At 42.9% G+C, this 25,989-nt stretch overlaps 1 protein-coding gene across 4 annotated transcripts in view; it reads left to right on the top strand.

Moving 5' to 3' along the window:
* The window catches only part of UBXN4 (UBX domain protein 4), a 37,760-nt gene extending 13,050 nt beyond the window's left edge, over positions 1-24,710 (top strand). For all 4 annotated transcript variants that reach the window (XM_030580297.1, XM_030580296.1, XM_030580298.1 and 1 more), the window contains 9 exons: positions 4,585-4,735; positions 5,207-5,315; positions 8,354-8,408; positions 8,623-8,787; positions 17,916-18,043; positions 20,271-20,373; positions 20,914-21,045; positions 21,968-22,176; positions 24,129-24,710. In XM_030580297.1, the coding sequence (XP_030436157.1) occupies positions 4,585-4,735; positions 5,207-5,315; positions 8,354-8,408; positions 8,623-8,787; positions 17,916-18,043; positions 20,271-20,373; positions 20,914-21,045; positions 21,968-22,176; positions 24,129-24,267 (1,191 nt within the window). In that variant the 3' untranslated portion in view covers positions 24,268-24,710. The remainder of the gene's footprint in view (positions 1-4,584; positions 4,736-5,206; positions 5,316-8,353; positions 8,409-8,622; positions 8,788-17,915; positions 18,044-20,270; positions 20,374-20,913; positions 21,046-21,967; positions 22,177-24,128) is intronic.
* Positions 24,711-25,989: the final 1,279 nt, after the last annotated feature.

Here is a 25,989-nt window from a genome sequence, read left to right as displayed (position 1 = left end):
CTGTGTTGGTCAGAGGATATTAGAGGGACAAGGTGGGTGAGGTAATCTTTTATTGAACCAACTTCTATTGGCGAAAGAGAGAAGCTTTATAGCTTAGCTCTTCTTCAGGTCTGGGACAGGTATTCAGAGTATCCCAGCTAAATACAATGTCAAAGCTAAATACAGTTAAATCCAGAGCTAGCCAATAGGAGTAGCAAATGGGGGTTTTGCAAGGGAGTTCTCCAGGTGAAGGAGGAGCAACTACATGACTTCAGTGTGCGTTTGTGAAGTGTTAACTACTTGTGCTTGCTTGATTGAATGATTTGAAGTTTATAGTGTGGACTGTTAGGCGGGCTGTGTGGTAACCCTCTGCAGGCTTCTAGGTAAGGTTGAGAGCTTCCTAATAAGGCTCTATCCTACCATCTTTTGATCCCTAATCCCTTTAGATCCCTGGACAAAGGTGGTGGGACTAACTCAGGGAAAATGAGGATTTTAAAAGCTAGCTTGTAAGTGACTAGAGTTGCTGCTCCTGTTCACTAGCTCATGTGAGGTTTGCAAGGGATTTTAGAGAGCGTGAGAGCCAGATATACCTAATGAACATTTTCTAAACTTTGGCCAGTAACAGCCTACCCTCAACCACGCCCCTCTCCCCCACACACACACAAAGAAACCACTGCAAAAATAAAAATAATGCAGATAAAAGTCCAGCAGCAGAGTAGGGGCTATCCAGTTCATTGCAGTGAATGCAGCATGTATGATAACCTGCTTTGTGGGCAGGTGGCATATGTGTGCATTTAATGCAAGCAGCTCATGGCTCTGAGGCTAAGTATGAACTATTGAGACCAGGATGTCTGAACTGGAGGAGCCAAGGGAAACAGAGCGGTACATATACAAGACATTCCGGGACAGAGTAGAGTGCCCCACCTCCAGTCTGACAGCTTCTGCTCTTGTGGAAGATGAAAAGTCTTGAGGAACCTCAAGCAATAACAGAGAGAAATTATTCCATAGTTGGGATCCTCCTTCCAGATGATTTCACGGTGTCCTCTTGCACTGAGGATACTTCTCTGGGGGAGGGAACCCCAGTTATTAGAAGAGACAGGTATTAGAAGGCTACATTTTAGTCAGGTATTTTTAGTAAAAGTCACAGACAATAAACAAAAATTCATGGCCTCTGACCTGTCCATGACTTTTATGAAAAATACCGATGACTAAAACTTGGGTGGGGAAGAGGAGAGAAGGCTGCCTGGGGTGCTGGAGGTGGGGCAGCGTCACGCAGCCCAGGACCTCAACTGGTACTGGAGAGGGTGGGTCAGCAGCGAGACCCCCACTGGTGTTAACTGGGAACATGTCACCTAACAATGGGATTCAGAGATAAAATTTCTAGGCTTCAGTAATGATTACTTCTTGGAGAAGCTAGTCCTGGCACCAACAAGGGAAGAGGCAACTCTTGATTTAGTCCTAAATGGTACACAGGATCTCTAAAGGGGTGAATATAGCTGAACCAATCAGTAATAGCAACCATAACAAATTTAACTTCCTCTGGGCATGGAGGGAATACAAAAGAAACCCAGAACAGTAGCATTTAATTTCAAAAAGAGGAACAATACTAAAATGAGGAAGCTGGTTAAAAGGAACAGTCACCAGAGTGAAATGCCTGCAAGCTCCATGGAAGCTTTTCAAAAACACCATAATAGAGGCTCAAACTATATGTATACCTCAAATTTAAAAAAAATAAAACAGTAAGAGGACCAGAAAACTCTCACTATGCCTAAACAACAGAGTAAAAAAGTGTCTAGAGACAAAAAAGATATCTTTTAAACATTGGCAGTCAAATCCTATTGTGGAAAATAGGAACATAAACTCTGGCAAGTCAAGTATAAAAGTATAATTAGACAGGCCAAAAAAGAGTTTGAAGAGCAACTAGCAAAAGACACCAAAACTATGAGCAATTTTTTTAACTACATCAGAAACTGGAAACCTGCCAAACAGTCAGTGGGGCCACTGGACGATCACGGTGCTGAAGGAGCACTCAAGGAAGACCGAGCCATTGTGGCAATGGTAAATAAATTCTTTCATAGAATCATAGATTATTATGGTTGGAAGGGACCTCAGGAGATCATCTAGTCCATTTGCATGGGTCTGCCCTGAAGATATGAGAGAGTCCCACAACTGAGTCATTCTTTTTGGGTGACAAATCTGAGGAACTGTCCCAGATTGAGATGTCTGTAGAGGAGGTTTCAGAACAAATTGATAAATTAAACAATAAAAAGTAACCAGGATGAAATGATATTCATCCAAGGATTCTGCAGGAACTCAAATATGAAATGGCAGAACTAACTGTGGTATGTAATCTATTGCTTAAAGCAGCCTCTGTACCAGATGACTGGCAGATAGCTAATGTGAAAAAAGGCTTTAAAAAAGCCTCCGGAGGCAATTGTGGCAATTACAGGCCAGTAAGCCTAACTTCAGTATCAGGCAGATTTGTTGAAACTATATTAAAGAACAGAATTATGAGACACATAGATGAACAATATATTGGGGAAGAGCCAAATGTGGGCTTTTGTTATGTTTTTTAAGGAAATCATGTCTCTTTAATCTATTAGAATTCTTTGAGGGGAGTCAACAAACATAGATAAGGGTGATCTAGTTCATAGAGAGTACTTGGACTTTCAGAAAGGCGTTGACGAGGTCCCTCAACAAAGGCTCTTATGCAAAATTGGCAGTCATGGATCAGTAACCCCGTTAAAAGAGAGGAAACAAAGGGTAGGAATAAATGGTCAATTTTACACAGTGGCATGGGATAAATAGCGGTGTCCCTCAAGGATCTGTGCAGGTACCAATGCTGTTCAACATATTAATAAATGATCTGAAAAAGAGGGTAAACAGGCATCAAAATTTGCAGATGATACAAAAATACTCAAGATAGTTAAGTCCAAAGCAGACTGCAAAAAGTTACAAAGGGACTTGCACAAAACTGGGTGACTGGGCAACAAAATGGCAGATGAAATTCATTGTTGATAAATGCAAAGCAATGCACATTGGAAAACAATCCTAACTGTACATGCCAAATGATGGGTCTAAATTAGCTGATGCCATTTCAAGAAAAAAGATCTTGGAATCATTGTGTATATTGCTCTGAAAGCATCTGCCCAATGTGCAGTGGCAGCCAAAAAAGCTAACAGTGTTAGGAGTTATTAGGAAAGGGACAAAGAAGAAGATAGAAAGTATAATGCAACTACTATGTAAATCCCTGGCACGCCCACACCTTGAGTACTGCGTGCAGTTCTGGTTGCCCCATCTCAGAAAAAGATATATTAGGATTGAAATAAGTACATAAAAAGGCAACAAAAATGATTAGGTGTATGGAACAGCTTCCATGTGAGGAGAGAGTAAAAATCTTGGGACTGTTCAGCTTAGAAAAGAGATGACTAAGGAGGGATATGATAGAGGTCTATAAAGCAACAAATGGTGTGGAGAAAGTGAATAAGGATGTGTCATTTTCTCCTTCACATAACACAAGAACAAGGGGTTACCCAATTAAATTAATAGGCAGGTTTAAAACTGACATAAGGAATACTTCACACAACATACAATCAATCTGTGGAACTCATTGCCAAGGGATGTGGTGAAGGCCAAAACTATAATTGGATTCAATAAAGAATTACCTATGTTCATGGAGGATAGGTCCATCTATGGCTGTTAGCCAAAATGGTCAGGGACGCAGCCCCATGCTCTGGACATGCTTAACCTCTGATCGCCAGTAGCTGGGACTGGATGAATCACTTGATAAATTGTCCTGTTCTGTTCATTCCTTCTGAAGCATCTGGTGCTGACCACTGTCTGATGACAAGATACTGGCTAAATTGTCCATTAGTCTGACCCTATATGGCCATTTTTATGTTTGTAGGATGGAACAGATTGTTAAACATAAGGAGTTAATAGATGTTGCAAGAGTTAATTCACGGTAAAGTGGACAGTTACTTCTGCAGTAATAGGACAAAGGAGGTTTAGTGAGTTACAGGTTGTTATAATGAGCCATAAATCCAGCATCTTTATTAATGTTCGTGATTTAGCTGTGGCACTGAGTATCTTTCTCAGACCTGAAGACAAGCTCTGTGTAAGCTCAAAAGCTTCTCTTTCACCAACAGAAGTTGGTACAGTAAAAGATATTATCTCACTCACATTGTCTGTCCAAATTCATATCACATTAAAGATTTTAAAAGCATAAGACTAGCACTACATTCCAGCAGTAATCCTATTCAAACATGGTTCTAGCCCATTCACGTTATAACTTTTTTCTCTATCGGTCTAGACAGAAAGAAGTGTTAAAATCATGTATGGGAACTTTGAGATAAACCTGGTAGAAGCATTAGTTTCTTAATATAGTGTTTACATGTTTTCAGTGCATACGGGCTAAGAAAAATGTTGCAATACAGTTGGGACACACTGTATTTGATAACTTATTGAATATTTATTTTTGTAGAGCTTACAAGGCTTGCCTTCACCCACCAAAGAAAAAACGGTTCATAAGGCTTAAATTTCAAGCCTGAGAGCACAATCTAAATTTTGTAGTCTTGTCTATCACTGCTTTTTTTTCTTTCTAAGATGCATGCAGTAAAAAATGAAGCATTAGAGAATGGGAATGAATTGTCTGCTCAGAGTCCCTCCTTCCAAGCTAATACCACTTCCGAAAACTCTCAGTCCCGAAGGGTTGAGCTTTGTGAAACACAACTTGAGACAATAAGCACTTCTGATGGTAATTAACAACAACTCTATATATACTAGTTTGCTCTTCAAATATTAACAGCATGGTTGCCATCTTCTTAAAGTTAACATGAATGGTGGTAAAATATGTGTCCTTGTTGGGATGACAGTATTTTCTCGGAGCACATCTTGTAGAAAATGTGCTGAAAAGGCCACAAGTCCTGTCATCTCACATTGTTGTAGTGAGTAGAAAATTAAGCTCTTGTAAGATAGTAATTAATATATTCAACTACAGTGTTCTTAAAATTAAACTCAGTTCTTCAGTTCTAAATATCTGTTCCTCCTTAGGTTATTGACCTTGTTAGCAAAGCATTATTTTTAGAGAAATTAATGCTTGATAAACAGTAGTCCTACAACACAGCCCAGTATGTTTCTTTAAGAGGGCAATCGTTAGCAAAAATAGTAACAAATGACAAATATGCCTTTTTTTCTTTCTCTGTATGACTTCCTAAAACACTTGAAGATAGAGCAAATTCAAGCCAGGCAAATCAGTTTCAGGAATCAAATAATTCTTCAGATGAGAGAGTGACTGAGCCACAGCCCGTGAATGACCTTACAACCAAAGTGGAAAGGTTTGTCTCTGTTTGTTTGTTTGTTTGCTTTTGTAGACTTTCTATCTATTCTAAAGTACTGTGATTAATTACTACATTTTCTTAGGTGAAAACAGTGGTAAGAACCAAAGCTGCATGATTAACATATTTCTTGTTCTAAATTAAGTTTTAATGTGTTTTAGAAAATGGCTAAAACTACTGGTGACTGTTTTAATCTTAAGCATCAGATTTCTCAAGACTCTAGAACTAATGGATTTTGCCTCATGACAATTTGAATGCCAGGTGCTGATCTACCAGTCAGAGCCAAATCTGTAACGTTCTAATTCTCTTAATTTGAAATGGCCCTTTGTCCACTCATTAATTTATGTTTGTTGCTTGACATGGTAACTAGACGAACATGGAAAGCCTCCTTTCTCTCATTTTGACTGTGATTAATTTGGCGTGTTAAGCATGCTTTTTGGTAGGTCAGTTATTCAGTCTTTTTGCTGTTGAATCGAACTCTCAGAACAATCAGGGAATGTTTTTTATCAAATGGAAGCAGGCGATCTTATTTTCCTTCAAGATATCCTATAAGCAAAGCAAGTTAGATCTTAATAATAGGGATTAATGGAGAGGCTGGGAGTGGGTAGTTGAATAGACATGTTCATGTTTTTCTACAGGTTTGAGTGAGAATATTTGGAAATGCAAGGCAGAACTTGATACTGTTCATTGTCCAAGAAAGATTTTGATATTAAACTTGGGTGGAGGTGAGTTGGGTCCTCTAAATAGCTCAGTGGAGTGCTGCCAGTGAGCAAAGATTGTTTAGTGAATGTCCTAAAAATACCTAAAACTGAGATCTAACTCCTTAGTAACTCCTGGCTGAGAAGCATTTAAGTGAAGTAAAAGGTTTTCCTAAAGCAATTAAAGATGTCTCTGCTTTCAGTGAATTAGACCTATGGTTATATGGCTAACATTAGGGTAAAAAGGTTCCTTTTAGTCTGCAATATGACTTAAATAGAACAAGAAGGGGAAAAATAACAAACCCAGAGTTACGGTTGTCTGGGGATAGCCCGGGCCTTTCCAAAATGTCAAGTTCACAAAACTCAACCCTCTGAAAACCACAAAATACAGAGTTAAGTTAAATAACTGTACAACCTTAACTCTGCCCCCCTGGAGCTGGCAATAGCCTTGAGAATGATCTGCATGCACTCCAGCATGTGTGTTAGGTGTAGTTGTACTGAATGATGGAGGAGCAGTTGGAGCAGCTTGGAAGAGCTATGATAGCGATGTGTGGAGGTCTGAGTCCAAGTCCCATTCCTCCATGTGTTATCAAAGGAAAGAAGTATATATACACTTTGACATTACAGTCTGCATTATTTCAATACAGATTTGTGTTGCTTGTGTCTGTAGCAGGGCACTGGGGTCTTCCTGCCTTGTGTATTGTCTGTAGTGAGGTGGGATATGAGTAGTCTGTGGATTTAGTGATAAGTAGGGTGAGGTATAGATTTAGGTGGTATCTTGTGTGTAAGTGTGAAGGGTCTATGCAAGGGTTTGAGTGACCAAGTAGCGCCTGTCCATTACTGTGAAGAAACAGAATGGGGGAATGTGTATGTTTTATAAGCTTATTGGGACACCACTCAAAGAACTGAGTTAAGTTTGTATGGGCATTTATCTTAACTCTGTATTGCCTGGTTTTCAGAACTTTGAATTTTGTGAACTCAACATTTTAGAGGGACACAAGCTATCACCAGGGAACTGTAATTCTGTGTTAATGACAGTTTTTTGCCATTTAATTTCCTAGTGTTTAAAACAGAAAGAGTGTTTGTTGATGGTAGTGTTCATTTAGATAGCTGTACTCCTCGCCTAGGGTTGCAGGTGATATGTTACTGGGCTGGGTAATAATCAAAAGACCTAGCTTTTATATAGTGCTTAGATCTCAAAGAACCTTACATTATTATTCCCATTTGACAGATGCAAAACTGAGGCACAAAGAGGTGAAGTGATTTGCCCCAAGTCACCCAGTGGGTCCGTGGCAGAGCTAAGAATAGTCCCAGTTCAGTTGCCTTTCCACTGGAATGGGCATGATGGTTGTGCTTTGTTTGCAGAGCTTTGGAGCTGTGCTCTGGCTCTACTCGAGCTCCAGGCAAAAACCTGCAGCTCTGCAGTCCAGCTCCAGCTTCCACTCCAAAGCCCTGTTTGTTTGACATGTTTGCAATGTGTAACTGAAGCACTGTGCCCTGGGTTGGATTTGAATTCTCAGTGCATGGGTTGGTGCTCAGATTCAATGATCATGACTCATTCTTGGAGCTGCCCAGGTCCTATGATTTAGAGGTAATTCTCCAGATACTTAACCTCTCACTCTGCACATGGTTATACAATTACTTTAGTCTAGTCTCTCTGCTCTCAGTACATCATTTTCCTGCTCAATAATTACACCAACCTGAAGAATTGATCACTTACATCTCTGATAAATCTCCAGCCATTTCCTAGTTCAGTTCCAGAAGGGCTAAAGCTGTTACCATTGTTGAGAGGGAGAGTTCAAATGGATGATGAAACAATGTGGCCCTGGGGAACCTGCTAAGTTGTAAAGGAAGGCACACAGAGGCAAGGATTTTCTGGAGCTCCTAAACTCTCCTTATGGATAGATGTGTGGGAAGGGCCGTGCAGTGCTCCTCATCTTCCTATTGGTACTGAATTTGAGATCTTGGTTATGGCATTTTCTTTTTCCATTTATAGAGTGTGTAAATATATCATTTTTATGGTTGAATTTTTCAGTCATGTAATGAGAAATGATAGAAAGGACATATTAAAACAGATAATATCAAATTATTGGAGATTAGAAACTGGTTGGTGAATCAGCACCCAAATTTCCACATAAGGCAAAACCCTATTTGTTAATACAGAATAGCTCCATGAAATAGGATTACTCTCATAAATTCATAGTCATCTTCATGTTTTCCCTCTTAAGAATTTTTGACAGAACTGAATTTTGTCTAATCCTCTTAAAAGCCAAAATGGAAATGTTAACATTTCAAACCACAGTTGTAAGTTCTCTTTTAATCTTGTTGGTTTTTATTTAGAATAACAAAAAAACTTGAAGAAAAACGAGAAGAGAAAAGGAAAGAGGAGGAACAGGTAAAATGTAACTAAATTTATTACTATCAGTTGTATTCTTATTTGGTTTTGCTTTCAGTCTCTAAGATCTTTCTTTAAATAACACTCATATAATTAGATTATATTTTAAATCTATGTATCTTCAGTGCAGGCTCCAGTTAAGTCAAGTTTTGCTCTTGTTCAAAAGAAATATTTTGTTGGTTGAATTCTGTAATGTGTGTTCATCTTCCTTCAGAAGGAAATTAAGAAAGAAATTGATCGAAGAAAAACGGGGAAAGAAATATTGGACTACAGAAGACGACACGAAGAAGAATTAACGAAGCGAATGTTAGAAGAAAGGAGCAGAGAAAAGGCAGAAGAAAAAGCAGCTAGGGAGCGTATAAAACAGCAGATTGCAATGGTAACATTTTTATTTTTTTAAATATAGATAAATTGATCAGATTACTTGGGATTTAGTAACTCATTGCAAGGCCGCTCCACCCACCCCCTCAGTCAACTGAAAGACTAAAATAACAGATTGCAAACCTCTGGTAAAAGTGTTTGAATGTCCTCCCTCATTGCTTTTGGAAGCCATGCTTTCAATTAGTGGTTGCTACTGTCAGAGAGCTTCTGTAGGCTATAGATTTTTACAAGAATTCAGTTTTTCAGTTTGCAATCAAGAATTTGTTTTTCTTTATATGAAAATGGATTGTGCGCACACACAAAAGCAAAAGGTTCCTTTTTCTCACATACCAAGCAGCAAATAGATCAGCGTATGGCACAGACCAGAACAGGTTCAATGAGGCACGAGAGAGATGTGCTATTTTTGGAACTGGTTGCTAGTACATTTAGTTCCCTAATAATAATTTTATATATTTAAAAAAAAAAAAAGTCTAGTGATCTCTTCTCATTCTGTCTCTGTGTGAATGTAATGATACCAGAGCTGCTCTGAATATCATGAGGCATTGCTGGGCACAAGAGTTGCTACATACTGTTAATTGTGGTTTAGAAATGCAGACAGAGATGGTGTGAAATCACCTTGACCACCACCACCATCTTTGCAGTTGCCTTCAAAATTAAAAATGTTTCTTGTTGAATAATCACATATCAATCAATAGAAATCCTCCTTCTAGATCAGTGTTTTTCAAACAGTGGGTCATGACCCACTAATGGGTCACCTTGTTCTGGTCATCACCACCGACCGGGACATTAAAAGTCACATCAGCGGTGCTACCTAGCTAAGGCAGGCTAGTGCTTACCTAGTTTGACCCCGCTGTGCCCCGGAAGTGGCCAGCAGCAGGACCGGCTCGTAGGCGGGCGGCCCATGGGGTTCCACGCGCTGCCCCCACTCTGAGCACCAGCTCCACACTCCCATTGGCCAGTTCCCGGAACTGGGTGGGTGTGTGCACATCTTGTGGGCGAGAGTCGCGCAGAGCTGCTTGCATACCTCCACCTAGGAGCCAGACCTGCTGCTGGCCACTTTCAGGGCACAGTGCAGTCTGGGGTGCCAGAACAGGCAGGAAGCCTACCCCTGCACGCCGGCTGCAACGCTGACCAGGAGCCACCAGAGGTATATCCGCGCCCCAGCCCTTAGCCTCTTTCCCCTCCCTCCAAACTTGCAGCCCCTTCCTGCACCCCAAATCCCTCATCCCTGGCTCCACCCCAGAGCCTGCACCCAGAGCCCTGACTGCCTCTGCACCCCAACCACCTTCCCCATCCCTGAGCCCCTCCCACGCTCCAAACCCCTCACACTAGCTCTGTTGGGTCGCAGGTATCAACAATTTTCTTCAATTGGGTCCCCTAGAAAAAAAGTTCGAAAAAAGACGGTTACTCACCTTTGTAACTGTTGTTCTTCGAGATGTGTTGCTCACATCCATTCCAGTTAGGTGTGCGCACGCTGCGTGCATGTTCGTCACAAGATTTTTACCCTAGCAACACTCAGTGGGCCGGCAGGGCGCTCCCTGGAGTGGTGCCGTAGATATACCCTTGCTGGCCCAACCGCCCCTCAGTTCCTTCTTGCTGGCTACTCCGATAGTGGGGAAGGAGGGCGGATTTGGAATGGATATGAGCAACACATCTCAAAGAACAACAGTTACAAAGGTGAGTAACCGTCTTTTCTTCTTCGAGTGCTTGCTCATATCCATTCCAGTTAGGTGATTCCCAAGCCTTACCTAGGCGGTGGGGTCGGAGCGAGACGTTGCAGAATGTAAGACCGCTGAGCCGAAGGCGGCATAGTCTCTGGACTGCTGGACCAAAGTGTAGTGTGATGCAAAGGTGTGGATGGAAGACCAGGTAGCCGCGCGACATATTTCCTGGATGGGAACATGGGCCAGGAAAGCGGCAGATGAGGCTTGAGCCCGAGTAGAATGGGCGGTGAGATGGCCAGTCGGAATGCGAGCCAAGTCATAGCATGTCCGGATACAGGATGTCACCCAAGATGAAATCCATTGGGAAGAGATTGGCATGTCCTTCATGCGCTCTGCGACAGCTACAAAGAGCTGAGGCGAACGTCGGAAGGGTTTGGTCCTCTCGATATAAAAGGCGAGAGCCCTGCGGACATCTAGAGTATGTAGCTGTTGTTCCCGACGCATGAGTGCGGCTTCGGGAAAAAGACTGGTAGAAAGATGTCTTGATTAACGTGAAGGGCAGAGACCATTTTAGGGAGGAATGCCAGGTGCGGTCGCAGCTGTACCTTGTCCTTTTGGAATACCATATACGGGGGATCCATAGTCAAAGCTCGAAGTTTCGAGATTCGCCTAGCCGAGGTGATAGTGATGAGGAAGGCTGTCTTCCAGGACAGGTACAGCAGCGAGGATGTGGCTAAAGGCTCAAAGGGGGGACCCATGAGCCTAGCTAATACGAGGTTTAGATCCCAGGTAGGGGTTGGGCGCTTGACCTGAGGGTAGAGCCGCTCCAAGCCTTTGAGAAATCTGGAAACTATGGGATGAGAAGAGATTGAACTGCCAGTTTCCCGAGGATGGAAGGTGGAAATAGCTGCAAGATGCACCCTTATGGAAGAGATCGCCAGGCCCTGCTCCTTGAGGGACCATAAATAGTCCAGGATAATGGGGACCGATAAACCTTCAGGGATAAAGTTATGCTGGGCGCACCAGTGGGAGAAGCACTTCCAATTGGCGAGATATGTCGTCCGCGTGGAAGGCTTTCTGCTTCCCAGCAGCACCTGTTGCACTGAGGTGGAACAATGCAACTCAGATTGGCTCAACCAGACAGCAGCCATGCTGTCAGATGAAGGAACTGCAGGTCCGGGTGGTGAAGCCTGCCCAAGTCCTGTGTTATGAGGTCCGGGCAGAGTGGCAGGGGGACCGGGTCTGCCAGAGAGAGGTCGAGCAGCAGGGTGTACCAGTGCTGTCTTGGCCATGCCAGAGCAATCAGTATTAGTTGGGCTCTGTCCCTGCGGAGCTTGAGCAGAACTCTGTGGACAAGAGGAAATGGTGGGAAGGCATAAAATAGGTGACCTTTCCACGGAATTAGGAACGCATCCGAGAGGGAGCCCGGGGAGCGACCTTGTAGGGAGCAGAACACCTGGCATTTCCTGTTCTCTTGGGAGGCAAAGAGGTCTATGTGGGGAAAGCCCCACTTCCGGAATACAGAATGGAGAATGTCCAGACAGATGGACCACTCGTGAGACAGAAAGGATCTGCGCAGTTGATCTGCGAGAGTGTTCCGGACTCCTGGGAGAAAGGAGGCTACCAGGTCTATTGAGTGGGCTATGCAGAAGTCCCATAGTTGAATCGCCCCCAGACAAAGAAGGGAGGATCGTGTCCCTCCCTGTTTGTTTATGTAATACATGGCCGTTGTGTTGTCTGTGAACACTGCAACACAACGGCCCTGTGGATGACGCTGGAACGCTTGGCACGCCAGTCGGACCGCGCTCAGTTCTCAGATGTTTATGTGTAACACCAACTCCCGAGACGACCAAAGGCCTTGAGTGCGAAGGTGCCCTAGGTGAGCACCCCAGCCGAGAGATGACGCGTCCATCGTTAGGGACGCGGAGGGCTGCGGTGGATGAAACAGCAGACCTGCACACACCAGGGATGGCGTCAGCCACCAGTGGAGGGAGCCTAGAATGCTCGGTGGAATTGTGAGTGTGATGTCTATGGCGTCTCTGCCCGGACGATAGGCTGAGGCAAGCCAAGTTTGAAGGGGACGCATGCTCAGTCTGGCGTGCTTTGTGACGAATCTGCATGCAGCCATGTGACCGAGGAAGCCAAGGCAAGTGCGGGCAGAGGTTTTCGGGAAGCTTTGAAGTCTTTGTACAAGGGAGACTATAGCCTGAAAACGAAGTAGAGGCAAACTGGCCGTTGCAAGATTGGAGTCCAGCGTGGCCCTGATGAACTCTATCCTCTGTGTAGGCACCAGAGTGGATTTTTCCAAATTGATTATCAGGCATAGACACGTGAATAGGTCTGTGATGATACTCACAGAACTGGTGACTTGTGCCTCGGAGGTCCCTCGAATAAGCCAGTCTTCGAGGTATGGGAAGACATCACAGACAGCTGCAGTGGCACAGGAGCCAGCAAACAGAGCTGCTAACAGGGGAGTTTCAGTGGGAGTTCTGGTCGAGGAGCAGGTTTTTGTAGTTTGTGGATTGTATTGTGGAGTGTGTGTGTGTGCGTGCGTGCGTGCGTGCAGGCTGCTAGGGGCCGTGTGCTGGGAGCGAGGCTGAGCCCTGAGTTGGGGGCAGGGCTTACCTGATTAGGGGTCCTATATAAGGAGCCAGGTACTCAGGCAGCGGCACAGGAGCCAGCAAACAGAGCTGCTAACAGGGGAGTTTCCAGGGGGAGGTTACAGGGGAGACCAAGGCAGAGAAACCAGGAAGTCAGACAAGGGAAGGGGCAGGGGTCTGCCAGCAGCCCAGTGCTTGTTGGTGGCCTGTGGTATGGTGTGAGGTGTGGATTGCCAGGCACAGAGTTGGACGGGTATGATTGAGGCAGAGGCAGCAGGTAGAGACACACTGAGGATGACTGGATGCGGTAGCTGTGGCATGTACATGGTCCTGGAGGGGGCACCTGAAAGGAGTTTCGTCTGCATGAAGTGCCGCCTGATAGAGCTGCTGGAGGAAAAAGTAAGGGGACTGGAGTTGCAGGTGGAAACTCTGGCTGAGTTTAGAAGGGGGTTTGAGCAGATGATGGAACACAGACATGATGAGGCACAGGGGATAAGCTCAGACGAGCGGATAGAAGCAGGACCAAAGAACTCTGAGGAGGGGCTGCTGGGTGAGGAAAGTGGACGGTGGAAGCATGTGACTAGGAGAACCAGGCAGAGGAAAAGACGGGCCAGCGATGGAGAAATAGAACTCAGGAACAGGTTTGCTGAGTTGGAAAATGAAGATGGAGCACAGCAGGCTGCTGAAGGAGAGAGGGCAAGGAAAAAGAGACGAGCAGCTAGTCCTGCAGAAGGAGGGGAGGAGTCAATGGAGGCGACACCAAGTATGAGCCCTAGGAGGATTGTAAGGGCAAATACAAATCGAGAGGACTTGCAGCCAGCTGGTGTGGGGGATAGACCGGAGAATCACACTGTCGCCAGGAAAAGGCAAGTCTACGTGATTGGAGACTCTTTACTGAGAAGAATAGACAGGCCTGTAACTAGACCTGATTGGAGAACAGAAGGGTGTGCTGTCTGCCAGGGGCTAAGATACAGGATGTGGACCTGAGGCTGAATAGGATCCTAGCGGGAGCGGGAAAGAATCCGTTGATTGTCCTTCATGTGGGAACGAATGATACGGCTAGTTACTCGCTGGACTGTATCAAGGAGGACTATGCCAGACTGGGGAAGACGCTCAAAGAAATCGAAGCTCAGGTGATCTTCAGTGGGATTCTGCCGGTTCCTAGAGCAGGGCGACGAAGGAGTGACAAGATTATGGCGATCAACAGATGGCTCAGGCATTGGTGTTATAAGGAGGGCTTTGGGATGTACGGTCATTGGGAAGCGTTTACGGATAGACAACTGTTCGCTCAGGATGGACTTCATCTAAGTAAGGAGGGAAATAGAATTTTAGGATGGAGGCTCGCCGACCTCATCAAGAGAGCTTTAAACTAGGAAGTTGGGGGAGATGGTTGGGAGATGTTCAGGAGATCTCCACGCCGGAATATAATCTGGAGAGGGAAGTAAACAAAGTGAGAGGGGATACCCTTGTGGACCAAAGAATTGATCCAAGGAGGAATAGTGGAGTAAAAACCAGATTAACGGGTGATGCTGGTGGTAGAAGGTCTGTGCACGACGGGGGAAAGAATGTCACTGACACCAAACGCCAAAAATTAAAATGTCTGTACACTAATGCGAGGAGCCTAGGTAACAAGATGGAGGAACTGGAGCTACTGGTGCAGGAAGTGAAACCGGATATTATAGGGATAATAGAAACCTGGTGGAATAGTACTCATGACTGGAGTACAGGTATTGAAGGCTATGTGCTGTTTAGAAAAGACAGGAAGAAAGGCAAAGGTGGTGGAATAGCCTTGTACATCAATGATGAGATTAACTGTAATGAAATAAGAAGTGATGGAATGGATAAGACAGAGTCTGTCTGGGCAAAAATCATATTGGGTAAAAAAGCAACTAGAGCTTCCCCTGAGATAGTGCTTGGGGTGTGCTATAGACCACCGGGATCTGATTTGGATATGGATAGAGACCTCTTTAATGTCTTTAATGAAGTAAACACAAAGGGGAAATGTGTGATTATGGGAGACTTCAATTTCCCGGATATAGACTGGAGGATGAGTGCTTGCAAGAATAATAGAGGTCAGATTTTTCTGGATGTGATAGTGGATGGATTTCTTCATCAAGTAGTTGAAGTACCTATGAGAGGGGATGCCATTTTAGATTTGGTTTTGGTGAGCAGTGAGGACCTCGTAGAAGAAATGGTGGTAGGGGACAACCTTGGTTCGAGTGATCATGAGCTGATTCATTTCAAACTAGATGGAAGGATAAACAAATGTAGATCTGGGATTAGGGTTTTCGACTTCTCGAGGGCTAATTTTAAAGAGTTAAGGAAATTAGTTAGGGAAATGGATTGGATGGAGGAACTTGTGGATTTAAATGCGGAGGAGGCCTGGAATTACTTTAAGTCGCAGCTGCGGAAATTGTTGGAAGCCTGCATTCCAAGAAAGGGGAAAAAAACCATGGGCAGGAGTTGTAGGCCAAGCTGGATGAGCAAGCAACTCAGAGAGGGGATTAGGAAAAAGCAGAAAGCTTACAGGGAGTGGAAGAAAGGCGGGATTAGCAAGGGAAGCTACCTTGGTGAGGTCAGAACATGTAGGGATAAAGTGAGGAAGGCTAAAAGCCGCATTGAACTGGACCTTGCAAAGGGAATCAAAACCAATAGTAAAAGGTTCTACAGCCACATAAATAAGAAGAAAACAAAGAAAGAAGAAGTGAGGCCGCTATACACTGAGGATGGAATGGAGGTTAAGGATAACTTAGGCATGGCCCAATATCTAAATAAGTACTTTGCCTCAGTTTTTAATAAGACTAGTGAGGAGTTTAGCGATGATGGAGGGATGATAAGCGGGAATGTGGATATGGAGGTGGATATTACCGCGACTGAGGTAGAGGCCAAACTTGAACAGCTTAATGGGACAAAATCGGAGGGCCCGGACAATCTCCATCCGAGGATATTAAAGGAACTGGCGCGTGAAATTGCGATCCCGTTAGCGAGAATTTTTAAGCAATCGATAAACTCAGGGGTTGTGCCGTACGACTGGAGAATTGCTAACGTAGTTCCTATTTTTAAGAAAGGGAATAAAAGTGATCCGGGTAATTATAGGCCTGTTAGCTTGACGTCTGTAGTATGTAAGGTCTTGGAAAAAATTTTAAGGGAGAAAGTAGTTAAGGACATAGAGGTCAATGGTAATTGGGACGAATTGCAACATGGATTTACTAAAGGTAGATCGTGCCAAACCAATCTGATCTCCTTCTTTGAGAAGGTGACGGATTATTTAGATAAAGGAAATGCGGTAGATCTAATTTACCTCGATTTCAGTAAGGCGTTTGACACGGTTCCACATGGGGAACTGTTAGTTAAATTGGAAGAGATGGGGATGAATATGAAAGTTGTAAGGTGGATAAGGAACTGGTTAAAGGGGAGACTCCAGCGGGTCGTATTGAAGGGTGAACTGTCAGGCTGGAAGGAGGTTAATAGTGGAGTCCCTCAAGGATCGGTTTCGGGACCGATCTTATTTAACCTTTTTATTACTGACCTTGGCACAAAGAGCGGGAATGTGCTAATAAAGTTTGCAGATGACACAAAGCTGGGGGGTATTGCTAACACGGAGAAGGACAGGGATATTATTCAGGAAGATCTGGACCACCTTGTAAACTGGAGTAATAGTAATAGGATGAAATACAATAGTGGAAAGTGCAAGGTCATGCACTTAGGGATTAATAATAAGAATTTTAGATATACGTTGGGGACGCATCAGTTGGAAGCAACAGAGGAGGAGAAGGAGGTGCCAGGCAGGAGCTTGGGCCAGTGAAGGCTGATGTCGAGGAGCCTTCACTGTACCCATGCACTCCGGTGCGAAGGAGGCACTTGTCCCCGGTGCCACAGTCGATGCCGAAGATGGAGGAGTTAGAGCTGCCTCCATCAAGAGTTGCTTTAGACGAATGTCCCGCTTCTTTTTCGTCTGGGGCTTGAAAGCCTTGCAGATGCGGCACTTGTCTGCGAGGTGGGATTCGCTGAAGCACTTGAGACAGGAGTCGTGAGGGTCTCCTGTGGGCATCGGCCTATGACAGGCCGAGCACGGTTTGAAGCCCGATGAACCGGGCATGGGCCCCGGTACCGAGTGAGAGGAAGGGCTAATCCCCTATCCCTCTTAACTATATACAATAACTACTACAAAAAACTAATAAAACTAGAAAACTAACTAGAAATATAGAATATCGAACTATATACACAATAACGATTAGAAACGAGCGAATAGCTAGGGAGGTGGAGATCAGCTAAGCCACGCTCCACTGTTCCAACGACCAACACGGGCGGTAAGAAGGAACTGAGGGGCGGTTGGGCCAGCAAGGGTATATATCCGGCACCATAGCGGCGCCACTCCAGGGGGCGCCCTGCCTGCCCACCGAGTGTTGCTAGGGTAAAAATCTTCTGACGAACATGCACGCGGCACGTGCACACCTAACTGGAATGGATATGAGCAAGCACTCGAAGAGGAACCACTGTTCTAGGTGATTCTCAAACTTCATCATTAAACTTCTGAAGAGTCCTGTGATTAGAAATTAGGTCTTACATTAGTGTTATACTAAAATTTCGTTTTAGAAAAATTTGAACAAGCTTGAATTCCAGTATTCAGTAGAATGAATAACGTATCAAATAACAAGATACGAGCTGAACAGTTAAGAGAGGAGAAGTGTTTCTTTTCTGCAGTGTCTGCAACATGACTGGGTTGGCCTCTTTTTCTCCCTTCCTTGGCTCTTGGCAAGAGCAAATTTTTAATTGCAGATTGTATCAGTTACTCTGTCTGAACGGGTATTAACACACAATTTACAGCACAAGTTAACAAATTTGTGTTTGTCGCATTAAAGGATCGTGCTGAAAGAGCAGCTCGCTTTGCAAAGACAAAGGAAGAAGCAGAAGCTGCAAAAGCTGCAGCTCAGCAAGCTAAGCACGCTGAAGCAGAAGCTAGAAGGGAAGCCTCTCAGAAGGAAAGAAGGTGAGCAGTGCGCCAGTATATCAGTGTGTATTTTTGAGGCGGGAGGTGAGGAAACTACTAGCCTTAGCTCTGAAGTAGACACTTTTTTACCAGAGCCTAATCTACTAGATGACACTATGCTGGAATGATTAAATGTTGTTGATGTAAGGTAAACTTGTTGATTCTTTCAAAAAATGTGTGATTTCTAGTTATCTGCTTGAAGCACATTATTCATGGAGTCTCTCAGAATGATAAATAATATGATCAGGAATAAACAGAAATCTTACTCAGAATTATCAACTTTTTTCCTTGTGCATTAAGTTAGAGAATCTTGTCTGTTTTTCATTTTTTCAACTTGATGTACACACAGACATGTGGCTTTCCTTTATTATTAGGCGCAAGTTTGTTTTCTTACATCACCTATTTCACTTTTGTATTATTTCTATGGACATCTAGTTTGTGCTGGTTAGGGCCCTGAGCTCTATGATTTTACTGCCTATCATAGATTCAGGTTAAAAGGAGTGGATTTTATCTTGCAGCTTGACTGTGCTTATCTATCAGTCTTTCTCATCAGTATGTAAAAGTGCAGAGGACTTACCAGAATTTTGTGAAAATGTCTGTTATATTTACTTCTGAGAATTAGAAGCCCAGCAGTATCTTTTGCATCTATACTAGGATTTTCCACTTTTGTAGTGCTGGTTCAGCTTGAAGTGATAGAAGCTCTACCTTGACAACAGCCATTTCAGCAATATTGGACTGTCTTCTAGCTCTGAAGCAAGCTGGACTTTCGATCAGCTCTATGTTAGGGCCATTTGGTACATCACCCTGCTATCACTTTTCCCCTCCAGTTTACAGTAGTAATGTTCCTTAAGGAGGAACTTTGTTCGTGTTTTTTCCACCACTTCCAGAGCCCACTCCCTCAGTATTATGCTTGAATATATTAAATTATTAGCAGTGTTGATGGATCTCCCCATAGCAACCTGTTCTGTTATCACTTATCTATGCAGACTGCCTTTTTTTAGTAGTCATTTCATCTGCTCACAGAGTATGGGAGATTCAGGCCCTCAGGGCGGGTCCCCCCACATCGTGTTTCATAAGGACAGGGTCATTTTCAGACCTCATCTCAAGTTGTTGTCCACAGTTGCTCCATGTAAACCAGTTCATTCATCTCCCAGTTTTCTTCCATAAGCCCCACTCAGCCTTGAGGGAAGCTCTTGTCCTTTTATGTTGACAGGACAAAATCATATAGAAGTACGTTTAAACTATTGCTTTGTAGAGAGGGCTATGGGTCAGGCAATAGTTTCATATTACCTAAAAGGATATCCATCTGTATTAGAATGTTACGAGTTGGCCAGGGTAGATACATCTAGCTACAGTAGTTGCCTGAGCTGTAATGTTTGACGAGGGTCTCTAGTTTTCAAATCTAGGGCAGCTATATGGAGCTCAGTTCACACATTTACAAGACCCTACTCTTTGGTAGAGGCTTCCAGATTGGATGCCTGCTTTGGCACGGTTTTCCTCTTAGTCATGCTTTAAGGAGGAATTCTACTATAACACCTCCAAGCAAACAGACAACTGCTTGTTAGTCAACAATCCACATAAGACACTCACTCAAAGAATGGTTACCTACCCTGCAGGTTCTTCAAGATGTGTTTTGTCCACATGGATTCCATGACCCCTCCCCTTTCCCCATTATGACAGAATCCTGCTCCCCTGAGATTCTCTATTGGCAAAAGAATTGAGGGATGGTTGGGCCTATCCCTGCTCTTCATGCCCTTGGGTCTGAAGTACAAAGACCTCTAGGGGGCAGGTGCTACCTCAGCAAACACTGCTGTCCAAAAGAATCTGATCTCTGGACCATGTACCAACAACAGAATGCATGTGGACAACACTGTATTGTAAATACCCTTCTCTTTGAGTAGACTGTTCACACAAATCTACACTCCCAATCCTCCATCCCTATTTTGGAATCAAAATAAGTAGAAGAAAGTGAGCAGGGGGAGGGTTTGGCACTCTTGGCTCTTTGTACAGCCTTGTGCCTAAAGCTCATTTCTATGAGGACTGTATGTGTGATCCATTGGCTACTATTTTCCAGAGCATTCCAGCCTTCAGTCCTGTGGCTCCATACTGACAATCTGTCTGACTTTAACTTAGGGAAGTGTAACCATTCTTTTCTATATTTGAATACTAAAAGACACTTGCCTGAAATTCTTATGTGCACTGACTAAAAGTGAAATGTCTCCCACAGTGCTATAGCGAGAATTCAGTTCCGCCTCCCAGATGGATCTTCCTTTACTAATCAGTTTCCTTCTGAAGCCCCCTTGGAAGAAGCGAGGCAGTTTGCTGCACAGGTAAATTTAATGTTTCCTTTATTTTTAAAAGTTACAGAAAAGGTAATCCTAGAACACTTAAAATTATCTATAACAGCTGACACACTCATCACTGTTTTTAGAAACTGGAATTTTTTGATGTTGGGCTCAAAATTGTGTGCTACAGTCCCTCTTACTGCTGAGATGGACTTTAAAGGCTGCCAGAGGTTGAATTTAAACAGGTTCACAGCTGGCACATAGTTGTCTGCTTTTCTGACCACCAGTCTAGGGCCTCCATTTTCCCTTCCTGTTGTATACATTCAGGGATCTGATTGCTACTGTTTGTCTAATAGAGCAGCATTAATTATTTTTTGGGAGAATACTCATTTTACCCAATGAAGGATGTGACTGACGAGAGACAAAATCAAATATGTAAAACTCTTGCACTTTTCCTATGTGAAGTTTTCCCATATTTTGAAATAGAACAGTGGGGTTGTTATAGGAAAGCATATTGGAAGGGGCAAATAACTTACATTCAAAGTATGAAGAGATGACCTATGTTAATATGTTGCATTCTTACAGACTGTTGGCAACACTTATGGTAACTTTTCATTGGCTACAATGTTTCCCAGAAGGGAGTTTACCAAAGAAGATTATGGAAAGAAATTACTGGACCTAGAGCTTGCACCAAGTGCTTCAATAGTATTGTTGCCGGTAAGTGTATATTTCTGTTCAGTTCACAAATAAGTACAATATTGTATCTTTCATTACAGGTACAGTTTAGACTTAAATGTCTACTTTACATTACCAGTCCTAGACAATTAGTGTAATTCTTTAATACATTTTTATCAAGATTTTTTTGTCTGTTTGGAAAGATGACTCTCCTCATGGTATGCTGGTGATTAGTGGCATCAGTTACAACTCTGTATTTAAGACTGTATAGAGATTTGTACTTGTAAGGGAGATTTAAATTCCTCAGGATTTAGGAAACTTGAAAGTAAATATGTTTAATAGTTAGAAGCTGCTAAAACAGACTCGTTTGGATTTTCGACTTTCACCTTTGCCTTTTCTTTGTCTTCCCCTAGTTAACAAATAGCCATCTTGTAATGCTAAGTGTATGTTCATGGAGTCCTAGACACAGGCTAGCATTTAAAAATAAATTAGCATTATTTTTAAACACCAAGGATGAGCAAAATCCCCACCATACAGCACTGGTAGTGAAATGCCAAAGCATGAGCATGTTGCTGCATATACTGGCTCCAGTGACCAGGCTGCCTTCTTGCTTCCCTGCTCTGCTCCCATAGTCACTAAGCCAACCCTTTATGGGAGCTCTCCTCAGTCTCTGGTAGACCTGATCTAGTGCAGAAAGAATTGAATAAACTATTTATTAATATTTTTCAGCCACTTATAAAACAAAGTTATTAAGCTGCCAGCTGCCCATTTGTGTGGTCAGTGCCCAGAACTCGCTCCCAGCACACATTATGTCAGTGTGATGGAATTGGAGATGTGAGACAAACTGAAATATTTGGGTGTCTACATATATGCATTGAGCTGCTTTTCAACCAGTGATATGTCAAATATCCTGTGAAATCTGTTGCTCTTCAAAAATGTCTTAACTTCCTTTGTTCTTGAATAGGCGGGAAGACCTACTACTTCAGTAGTACAGGCATCAGGTGGAAATCTTTGGAAATTATTGGGCACAATACTTTATCCACTCATAGCTGGCTGGAAGTTTATTAGCAACTTCTTATTTACCAGCCCTCCCCCCTCGCAACCTACAGCAAGAGCAGGACATCAACAAGAACATTCAAATCCTTTACCATCTAGCACTGTGGAGCCAAGCAGGTAAGCGGATCTGATTCGTGTTCCATTTCTAATTTGTAGTTTAAAAAAAAAAAAGGACTGAAACTGCATATATGTTAACATCTTTGCTGCTGGCCCACGAGGTAGGAAAGATGATCTAGTGTAGTGCATCGGAAACTGGAACTTGGATTCAGTTCTTGGCTTAGCCACCTATTTCTTATGTGATCTTGGACAAGTCTCTTAATCTGTCTTGAGTCCAGTGGTACCGTAAAGCCTAACAGATTTATTTGGGCATAAACTTTCCTGGGTAAAAAACCCACTTACCACAAAAGCTTATGCCCAAATAAATCTGGTAGTCTTTAAGGTGCTACCAGACTCCTTGTTGTTTTTGTGGATACAGACTAACACAGCAACCCCTCTGATACTTAATCAATTTTGTGCTTCAATTCTATCTGTAAAAGAGGGATAGTATTTCCCTAGTAATGGTTGAGAGGTACTTTGAGGCAGAGCTGAGCCAATACTTTGATTTTTCTTTTTAACATGAAAATTTCATTTGGGTCAAGGGAAATATTTGAATGTTGTTTTGAAAGAACATGATTCAAATCATTTCAGAATGAACTGTTCTGACTTCTGTAAAAATTTTCCCCTCATTTTTTATTCAGTTGAAACTATTCACCCAAGCTAACCTGAATGGTTTTGATCACCCCAAAACCATTTTTTGGTGAATTTATTATTTGACTGAAATTTCTCCCAGCTCTACTCATACAGATGAGTGAGTCTCCTTTGCTGCACTAATGCTTGGCAGCTAGTGGTTATTTTCAAGGAGAAACATCCCTTCTCCATAGCTACAGAATGTGTGAAGTCTTTCAGTTGGCAGTCTTAGAGGCAAGAGGGGGAATTCATGACTCAAACCCAGCCATCAATCAGACTCTTGATTATACCCCGGAACTCTGAGAACTAGTTCAACAGGGTACTAAACATCTTTAATGCAAGAATGGTTATTGCATAATCAGTCCATTCTGGGAAAGTGCCTTTTATAGTCACTAGCTTTAAGCAGGGATTCTAAGGCCAAATTATTTGGTGGCCTCAGAGTGTGGCCACCAACTCTTGTTTTGGCTGCTCAGACTTTTTCTTAAAATACTTAATTACCTTTAGGAAAAACAAATTACAATGATTTGGACGTTATTTGTGCATATCTATTGCTAGCTAGTAAGTCTGCTATGAAAAGTGATATTAACAAACTCACTCAGCCCTGGCAAGTTTAGGGACAAATCAAGCCCTGGCTGGGGGGGCAGAGCCTGAAGCCCCACGGCTAGGGGACAGTCGCAAAAACAGGCAACTGGGGCTGGAGCCTGTCTTCCATGCCATCCTTGGGAAGATGGGGAACTCACCAGTGTTGTGCCCCAGGTGTCGAGTAGGGCTGAACTGGAAGCCCCAGCAACCAACACCAAGGCTGCGTGTCCAGGAGTACCAGGGAGGGACAACTGCTTTCCTGCACCCCCATCACAGCCCAGGAGGCTGTGGCCACAAGAAAAGCCCCTGGTGGCTGCATTTGAGAAACACTGCTTTAAAGAATAAAATGTCTGGGAGGGTTAGCAGTGCTGCAGTGCCAGACTATCAGATGACTGCCTTTGAGTCTCTTGTCTCTCCTCCATTTCTCCATACTGCCCTCAAATCTTCTCAACCTGTGGCTGTACAGGAAAGTTATCTTAATGAGAGTTGAAGAAATTCTCATTTGCTCCTTACCCCCAGCAGCTGCAAAGGCTCTCTCCCTGTCAGACATTTATTACAGATAGAGGAACTGCATAGCTCCTAAAGTCACATAGTTTCAACTAAATTGAGCTCCATGATCTGTAGGAAAGCAGTAGATTGCAACTTGGTTCCAGTCAAGGAAACCTCAAAATGAGGAGTAGACCTGGCATAGGAAAAGAGATAATATAAATGCAATAGCTGTTAAGGAAACTGCTCTTTAATTGAATTTTCTTCATGTCTAGGCAAGCAGTGAGGAAACGAGTACTGGAAAAGCGTGGGGAGGACTTTAAAAAAGAAGGAAAAATATACAGATTGAGGACTCAAGATGATGGAGAAGATGAAAACAATACTTGGAATGGAAATTCCACCCAGCAAATGTAATTTTGAGTAACTGGGCAATAATCGTTTTTCTCATTTGATTTAATGAAATTAAAATTTCTGCTGGATAGTGGGGCTTATGGGTTACACTGACTGAATTATACAATACTTTATTTACTTCATATCCCATGACTGAAGTACGAAGTGCTATGCTATTTAATATGATAAAAGTTCAAAGAATTAGAAACTTCTATCAGCATTTACTAGCCCTACTGCCATCTTGGAAGGCATTTTTTTAATCTAGGACTATTTTGCTACAGCAGTCTTAAGACTCAGCATTAATATGAAGTACTTGGTAGGCCAATGAGTGAGCAAGTTGAGCGTGTCAGAAGCAGTAGGTTGCAAATCAGATATTTGTTTAATTTTCTCTTGCTTCTGTAACTGCCAGCAAAACCTTGTAGTTTTTAATTCCCAAGCACTCAATAAACTGTTTTTCAAAAAACTAACAAGCAGTTCCTAGTTTTGTATAAAATTTCTCTGTGGGATAGTGGTTACAGAGTGTTCCTTGTATGTACATGTAACAAAGAAAACTACACTTAATCCAGTGGATCGTGTGAAGTACATCCCTTATTTCCCAATGGCTTTTTGCTGTGGAGCTGCTTTAACCATCTAGAACAGGTTCGGCCGATTGCAGCTCCAGCTAGGACATCCCTCACCCATGAACCAGTGGGAGCTGCAATCAGCATACCTGCTGATGCAACAGGTAAACAAAGTGGCCCAGCCCAGCACCCTGGTGAGCTGTGTACCAGAGGTTGCCGACCTCTGATCTAGAATTTCAAGACTTACTCTTTGCTTCTAGCAGCTGCAAGTAACTCCAGGATACTGTGCTAGGTTGGTTCAAGGGGACAAGATCTGTCTCCCATTTTTTCCCAGGTAAAGTGGAACATCTAAGGGACTGTTGTCTTCATGGTACTAAACCATAACAACATATTTCCTTTGCCTAGAGCATTTTACAATAGCTCCCATACCTTAGCTTTTCTTCAAACTCAAGAACTCCACTTTGTAGCTCACTAACAGCTACATGCAAGAGGAACCTGGTCTACACCTAAGAATTGCTAAAAGTGTGATAAACTGATGAAACTTGGGCAGATACTTATCATCATGCCTTTAGTTTAACCAGAGCAACTTCTGTGTACAAACTCTTTTACAACTTACCTCTTTTGTGCTTAAACAAATTCATTTGCATTACCTTCTCTTGTTTTACTTTGGACAGAGATGAAAATGCTGTTGCCCAAGAACTGTTAGTAACCAGGCTTTAAGACTATTAGACAGCTTAATTTTTCTAATAAAAACAGAAAGGAACTGCAGCTGTAAATGAAGGAATGTTTAATAAGGAGACAACCAACTTTGTGGTAAATTTCTGTGTTTGGTTCCATCAACCAAACTTCAAGTTTCGTATGTTAAGCACTTACATAGATCTAAAAAATATATTTGCTATACTTAATACTACAAGTGATGAGGTCTTGCTGAGTTTTTGTACTAGCCCCTAATTCATTTTATCTAAAATTTTAATTTTTCTGTTATCACATGGTTGTTCAAACCAAAGTCTGTCCCTGCTTTCTAATTTTACATTATCTTACACATGCCAAGTTTCTAAACACTATTAAAGACAAGCAAGTAAGATGTAAATTACATCATCAGTCTAATCAACTTTTTGGAAAACGCTGACATTCCAGGACAATTTGTTGAATGCATTCCAATTTTGTAATAGTTCGAGCTTCTCTT

The sequence above is a fragment of the Gopherus evgoodei genome, chromosome 11 (genome assembly GCF_007399415.2).
Source record: "Gopherus evgoodei ecotype Sinaloan lineage chromosome 11, rGopEvg1_v1.p, whole genome shotgun sequence".
Taxonomy (NCBI): Eukaryota; Metazoa; Chordata; order Testudines; family Testudinidae; genus Gopherus; species Gopherus evgoodei.
This window is presented reverse-complemented; position numbering and strand designations above follow the sequence as displayed.